This window comes from Sinocyclocheilus anshuiensis, unplaced genomic scaffold (genome assembly GCF_001515605.1).
Source record: "Sinocyclocheilus anshuiensis isolate Anshui unplaced genomic scaffold, SAMN03320099.WGS_v1.1 scaffold2166, whole genome shotgun sequence".
Classification (NCBI taxonomy): Eukaryota; Metazoa; Chordata; class Actinopteri; order Cypriniformes; family Cyprinidae; genus Sinocyclocheilus; species Sinocyclocheilus anshuiensis.
Window position 1 is genome coordinate 226,434 of NW_015557079.1, and position 7,964 is coordinate 234,397.

Consider the following 7,964-nt stretch of genomic DNA (forward strand, 5'->3'; position numbering starts at 1 on the left):
AAAACATAGGCCTACCATTAAAAGCCGTGCTTGCACAGGTTCTGCACGATCCTCTTCAATAATATCCTCTGCTTCTCAATCAGGCTCAAACTGATAAGCGATATTAACGATGCCTTTGCTTACAACACAACCGGAGCACATGCTGCTGAGGAGAGGTGCGGGACGTTTAGACGCGCACTAGTGGCAGTTTAGCCAATCACAACACACTGGGCTAGCTAACCAATCAGAGCCCATCGCCTATTTATGAGGGCGGGGCTTCATAAAAGCAGGAAATGATCAGCGCAACGAAGCATTAACATGTTAGACTGCACCCCATAAACACAATCAATCCTAGAAAAAGGCCACTGAACCACTCCTTTAAAATTCCAACTCATTAATTGAAATGCAGCCAATTCTTAATTCTGAATATTGCAGAGTCCTGCTCAGATTCTGATTCTGTACCAGTGCACTGGCACTCCATCTGTCATGAGTCTGAGTTTTCTGTGTAGATGTGAATGTCTGGTTCTCAGATGTCTGCTCTCTCAAGGGCTCACTCTCTCTTTCTCTGGATTCTTGGCTTGAGCTACTGATCACTTGTGCTTTTGATCCTCCGTTTCTTGGCACCTGTCTTCCACTCCTTTTTTAAAACTTACACAGTCTGTCTGCCTGTTGCTGTCTGCTGATCATTTGGAAATAGACAAAAATAAAAGGAGAGTTACAGAAGGACCATGGAAATGGTGCAATTTGTGCATAAAAATGTTAGGATCGTTTATAATTTCAATTGAAAAGGTTAGGAAATGCAGTCTACCAACTCAGGCCTGAAGTGCCACTGTCATAACTGAGATAAACAGATACTGGAGGACTATCTTAGAGGGTTGCACATCAATGACAGATTCCTAAATTATCCTAAATACAAACCACCAATCCTAAATACTAACCCTAAAGCACTATAAAAGCTACATTAACCCTGTTTGGAATTCATGTAGCCTACGTACAATTTGAATATAACTGAATCAATACTGTCAGCATCATTGGCGTCATTTACACTGGGGATGGCAAGGACATGTCCCCACCATTTTTGTCATGGGTAATTTCATCCACACTGTTTGCAGCAGCAATAACAGTGATAAACTAGATTGAAAGTTTGTAGACAAACTTTAAGTTGGCTTGAAAAAGCCTAGCTAGAAAGTTTGAAAAAGTTTTAAAAGCTTTTTAAAAGTAGTTTGAAAGTGTTAAAATAGTTTTAAAGATTAAAGTTTGAATGTTTTCAAGGCAATACAGTCTATCAGAAAAACAGATAGGAATACAACATATTGCTAGGGTACCTAGGGTGGTTGCTAGGCTGTTTCTAGCATGACTAGCATGTTGCTAACATGTTTTTAGCATGATCAGCATGTTACTAGCATGTTGCTAGCACAATTAGCATTTTTCTAGCATTGGTGTTCGCATTTTGTTACTAGCATGTTGCTAGCATGATTAGCAAGTTACTAGCATGCTTCTAGCATGATTAGCATGTTACTAGCGTGTTAGCATTATTAGCAAGTTACTAACATGTTGCTAGCATGATTAGCATGTTACTAGCATTGGTGTTCGCATTTTGTTAGCATGATTAACAAGTTACTAACATATTTCTAACATGATTAGCATGTTACTAGCATGTTGTTAGCATGATTAGCATGTTATTAGCATGGTGTTAGCATTTTGTTAGCATTATTAACAAGTTACTAGCATGTTTCTAACATGATTAGCATGTTACTAGCATGTTGTTAGCATAATTAGCAAGTTACTAACATGTTGCTTGCATGATTCTAGCATGATTAGCATGTTACTAGCATACTGATAAAAATGTATAGCCTGAATGCACTGTAAGTCGCTTTGGATAAAAGCGTCTGCTAAATGCATAAATTATTATGATTATTATTTTATGGTGTTTACATTTTGTTAACATGATTAGCAAGTTACTAGCATGTTGTAAACATGATTAGCAAGTTACTTGCATGTTGCCAGCATTACTCTAGCATGATTAGCATGTTACTAGCATGATTCTAGCATGATTAGCATGTTACTAGCACGATGCTAGCATGTTTCTAGCATGTTTAACTGGTTGTTAGCATGTTTATAGCATGGTTAACAAGTTACTAGTATGTTGTTAACATGATTAGCAAGTTAATAGCATTTTGCTAGCATGATTAGCATGTTACTAACATGATTCTAGCATGATTAACATGTTACTAGAATGATGCTAGCATGTTTTTAACGTTTAACAAGTTGCTCGCATTTTGTTAGCATGTTTAACAAGTTTACTAGCATGTTTCTAGCATGATTAGCATGTTACTAGCATGATGCTAACATGTTTATAAAATGTTTAGCAAATTGTTAACAAGGTGTTAGCATTTTGTTAGCATGTTTCTAGCATGATTAGCATGTTACTAGCATGATTCTAGCATGATTAGCATGTTACTAGCATGATTCTAGCATGATTAATATGTTACTAGCATGATGCTAGCATGTTTCTAACATGTTTAGCAAATGCTAACATTTTGTTAGCATGTTTAGCAAGTTGCTAGCATGTTTCTAGCATGTTACTAACATGGTGTTAGCATTTTGTTAGCATGATTAGCAAGTTTTCTAGCATGTTGCTATCATGATTCTTTTTCAAACCAACTTAATTAAAATCAAACCAGTTTCACTATTTATCCCTATTTCAACATAAATAAACACACAGGCTTAATGTATAAACCAAATTAATTCACTACATTGCAAATTAACAAAGATGAATAAATATTGGGATTGTATTATATTCACACTGATATCAAAATACATTCCTGTATCTTTAAATTACAAAATGTATTTACACAAACAGACAAAAAAGATAACACAAATAAGACAAAATATATGGAAGCCTATATAGGAATTTGCTCCTTCTCCCCCTTAGTACAGAGAATACATAGCCTATATGCTCTAGGGTTGTCAACAAAACTAAAACAGAGAGGTATGGAAGTAATATTTTTGACCCTCTACCACTGTACTGTTTTGATTAGGCATACTTTGTTAGATCAGCTAAGTTAGCAGCTGTATTCTGTATGACTTTGACAGCAATTTTGGCACATATGGTCGTCATGTTGCCAAACAGATGAAGAGAGAGATATGAGCATTAATTGAATGTGTTATTTGACGGAGAGTGATGGGAAATAGATGGCTGTTGCTTACCAATGGGACTTGTGCAATTCCCATGAGAAGAAGGGTAATGTGAGAGAACAAGATCACCAGCCATATAGCAGATTGTGAATAATGTGCTGTGTTAGTCATTTTTATAACTCCTCTGCCGTGACCAGTTTGAATGTTAGATGCACAAAACAAGATGGGGAGATTTGCTATAAGCAATATATCAGATAAATCAGCTTTAACATTAACTGTTATGTTAATTATGGTGATAACTCATTTATGTAATAGTATCAGACTTTTATACTCCACTGAATATCTGTTGGTTGAAATTATTTAATAATTTCACATCAAGGTTATCAGAGAAACTACTGTCAAAGTGACTACATGCTTGCAATTACCGGACTAATGCGCATAAACAGGACTAATTTGATTAGCTGTTATCGAATATCAAGGCTCGAAATTGCGACCATTTTGGTCGCATATGCTCCCGAAATTTAATCTGTGCGACCTCAAAATATATTTGGGAGCATTTGTGCGAGTGCATATAATTGTTGTCGTGCGACCCGTTTTCATTTCTCTAAAAACGTTCAGAGTATGTGCCTTCTGAGTGTTGATACGGAGACCTGTCTGCCGTTCTATGAATCATTAGGCTACATAACAAAATTAAACTTCATCTTTACATTTTTAACTTTAATGCAGATTTTAGATTGGTTAATATTAGCTGAGCACCAGTGCTACCAAGTAAAAAAAGTTAATTTCGAGCCCTGAATATGTTTAGTTAAACTATAGCTCTTGCTTGAGGTAGCTGGTAGGTGACATATGTCCAGAAAAAAAAACGAATAAATAGTATAAACTTACTCGGTCCGTATATGATAGTGGTCCAAAAAGGATTTTCAACTTCCCGCCAAAACGCTCTCAACGTTAATTCCGTCGTCTGTGGCAGCGATTGGATGAAATCATTCGGAGGGAGTTCCTTCTCATGAATAATGTGCTCAGAATCTAATAATGTATTTCTGTTCTTCCTACCGATCATACTTCTCTCTGCGTCCCAATGTGCACACTATCCACCCTATCTGCCCTAAATAGTACTGAAAATTACTAATATCACATAGAATTTAGGATGGATAGTGTGAAACTGTTGTGTTCTTGTATTATTGTATTTAAAATACTACAGAAACTTTTTAAAACTGATATAAGGCTCTTAGTTAAATTGAAACTCCTCTTTACATGGTGTCTTTACAAACTTGTTAAATTAAGAATGTAATTTTGCTGAGATGTATCAAAATATAGACCTACTACTATTTTGTTGAGTATGTGACTGAATGAATCTGAAGTCTGCGCCGCATTTTGTACAGTAGTTGCTCGTCTTTGACTGCCCCCTTGTGGCCAGTCTAGGAAGAACATGTAGGTAAAATCTGCACAGTGCAAACTTCACTAGTGCTGTTCTGCTTATTCTCGCTGTCTAGAGATTAGTTTTGTTTAATTTAATTTTCATTCAGTTTAATTCTATTGTGTAGCACTTTTCAGAATACATATTCTAAGAGAGCTTTACACAGAATATTGCCTTAGATAACAGCAGCCTCTTCTGGTAGGCAAATAAATGCTTAATATTGACAAATGAATGTGTTGGTAAATAAAATTCACTGGTGAATAAGGTGAATGCTGGTGATTTTTTTTTTTTTTTTTTATATCTGGTTGAACTGAATAAACTGTGAACAAATGTGTTCACGGAAACAGATGGACATCTAGGCAATAGCACATTACAATAAGCAAGTTGTAAAGTTATGAAGGCACGAACAAACATTCCTGCAACATGCATAGAGAATATTCTGCAACCTTTTTAATATTTCTGAGGTGGATATTAGAAATGTAGTCTTGAATATCTAGACTTTTGACTAATGGCATGAAGTCTGGTCCACACTGAATCTTTGATCCAGTCAAAGACCATCAAACATCCAAGTAAAAGTTTTAAAGCTGCGATACGTTTTGTGAATTCACCCTGTAAATGATCTGAAGCTTCTCCTGGATGTCGTCCAAGAAGCTGAGGCAGCTGACCGTGTATTTCCAAGTTTCTTTCTAGTGTTCTGTATTCCTTTTTTGTCTGAGGGAAATTCCATAGCTACTACACTATAGTATATAGCTACAAGGCTTCATCAGATTTAATTTTCTTGTTAATCTAGACAGCGCCAAACAAATACCTCTGATTAATCTCGTCTTTTTCTGGGTTTCCTAACATATGCTGACCTTGCAACCTTCAAGTGTTCAACAGTAATTGGAAACACTGTGATTGTTTTTTTTCCTATGCAGCTCTCCTACAAACTGTGCATTCGTGTGTTCTAAGCAACGTTAACTAATAAAGAACTTTTGAAAAGGTTTGGTTTTATTGCTCCAGTGATGGTCCTTCAAAATTAGTGTAAAATATTATATACATATCCTATATTGAAGCAATATATCACTAACATTTCTTTCTTTTATAATAGATCTTACCAGTGCCCATGTTTTGAAGGGTGAAAAGACTTTTTTTTCCCCAGTATGTTGCCTTCCACATCACATCTTGGGATAGTTGCTAATAAAGGCCTTGGGACTGTGGCATTGTTGTGGTGCCAACAGCATTCTCAATGCTCCTGGAACTCAGGGATTCATTAGTCATGTAGCAAATAGCCATGTGGCAGAACTCATATCCAATACTTCCAGAGAACCGAGGAACTGCCATGAAGATGAACGGGAACGCTAACGGATAGCTTAACTTTTCTTGTGACTTACCCTTCCATTGTTAGGCTGAAATTGTAAAACAACAGATAACAATTCAAAGTCTGTGATAAATCAAAAGGTAAGGAAACATGCAGATAATTAAAAGCATGTAACAGTGATAAAATAAAAAACAAAAAAACAAACTGCGCTTCGAGTTTGAAATATTTCTAACAGGGTCTTGTACATGTCATTTAATAATTCACACTGTAGTTTTAACAAATGAAAAAGAAACCTTTTTAAATATCAATACTTTTATTGAGTGTCATTTTGCAGTGTCTGGGTACCAGACAAAAAACATTACAAAACCTTTAACACCCCAGCTTTCCTGTCCTGTAGCTAATGACCGGATGGAACATCTGTGCAATGTATTGAATATCATTTTATTAAAAAAAAATTTTTAAAAAAAGAGAGAGCGAGAAATTCAAAAACAATACTTAACTCTGAACATTCTGCACAAGGAAAATACAATTTCAAGCACAGTTTAAGTCTGATAGTTCCCTCCTTATTGTAAAATAAAGTTGAAACAAATAGTGTATGTGTGTCTGTATGCACTGATGATTATTTGTATTTCCATTTGCATTAGACAACCTATTTGTATTCCCTACAATTCCTAACACAAAGGGCAAGACTAAACCAGTGGTCTGCGCATAGTTAACAATTTTGTAACAATTACAAATCCCCCATCATACTTCCGTCGGCCACATCCTTTTGTGCCACCCCACCCTTATCTGGAATTATCTTAGGATGATGGAGAGGATGCTGGGTTAATGACGTCAGTGCACTGCGGTTCACAGAAAGGACCGAAGCGGCCGTACACATCTTTGGCCCTGACGGCAAAATAATATGTCGACCCGGACACAAACTGGGTCAAGGTGCATGCCATGGGCAGCGGCAGCGCCTTCACCTCCCCGATCTTCTTCCACAGTGACTGAGCCGAAGCACCCGATGCTGCCCCCTGGTGGTCCTGGTGATAGGCGTACAGGTGATAGGTATCTACAGCGGCGCAGTTGCGGTCAGTTTCTGCAACACACCAGGACAGGACGATCCCGTTTTGGCTCTGGACGCGGGCCAGTTTGAGCTGGGGCTGCTGTGGAGGGGACGTGTGGGCGGCCTCGGGGGGGAGCCGTGCCGGTGGTGATGGTGCCAGTGGTAATGGAGGAAGAGTGGTGGAGGAAGAGGAGCTTGGACGGGATAGAGATGGAGAATCCTGAGAGAACAATGAGTGAAGGAAAGAAAGATTATAGGAGGCACTATGTGTTAAAAATATAAATAAAATGTTGTGTGTATCTTCTTTATAATATTGTTATGGCAGCACACTCACCACAGAGGAACGTTGTGCTGATCGAGCTCCTGAACAAGGGAAAATATAAAACACACGATGTCAGCATACAGCTCTGAATTTTATAACTACAGGCAAAAAGTAGATTAAAAGGAGTTTTATAACTACAGGCAACAAGTAGAATAACATGAGAGAGGGGGGAAAAAAGGTGTACTTTTCACTCACCAGCATTAGTGGTAGAGCTGACTAAAGGAGGTGGCCCAGATGCACGTTGGGTAGTGATGGGGGAAACAGTGGCCTTCTGGACTCCTGTCACTGGATAACACAGAAAAAAGTATTAAGAAATATAACTAACTGGTAACTTAAAAAGGAGGAGGGATAACTAGGGATGAGAAAATGTAGCAGAGAGGCTTAATTCAAATACTGGATTGAACTCGATGCTAAGGTTGTTATTTAGCAAAATGTTTGAAAATCTGGTAATCCACAATCTTTTTGGGTGAAGGTGAAAACATTCCCTTCTGAAGTTCTAAAGTGACTTTTGTGAGCTGTTCATCTTCATACATCGCTACAGTATTAACAGACAATGGACCCTTTTTTACCCGGGAATTTTCATTAATGTGACTGGCACCTTAAAGGGGTCATATGATGCTTTTTTAAAGATCATTATTTTGTGTATTTGTTGTAACAGAATATGTTGACATGCTTTAATGTTCAAAAAACACATTATTTTTCAAATACTGTACATTATTGTAGGTCCTCTATGCCCCGCCTCTCTCAAACGCTTCATTTT

General features: G+C 37.3%; 1 protein-coding gene across 9 annotated transcripts in view; it reads right to left on the reverse strand.

Moving 5' to 3' along the window:
- Positions 1-6,162: 6,162 nt before the first annotated feature.
- The window catches only part of LOC107676868 (activating transcription factor 7-interacting protein 1-like), a 59,587-nt gene continuing 57,785 nt past the window's right edge, over positions 6,163-7,964 (reverse strand). For 4 of the 9 annotated variants that reach the window (XM_016471588.1, XM_016471586.1, XM_016471587.1 and 1 more), the window contains 3 exons: positions 7,400-7,489; positions 7,217-7,245; positions 6,164-7,102 (listed from right to left, as the gene is read on the reverse strand). In XM_016471588.1, the coding sequence (XP_016327074.1) occupies positions 6,635-7,102; positions 7,217-7,245; positions 7,400-7,489 (587 nt within the window). In that variant the 3' untranslated portion in view covers positions 6,164-6,634. Of the gene's footprint in view, positions 7,103-7,216; positions 7,246-7,399; positions 7,490-7,964 lie in introns of all 9 variants that reach the window. The other 5 variants (XM_016471589.1, XM_016471592.1, XM_016471591.1 and 2 more) reach the window with 2 other exon arrangements.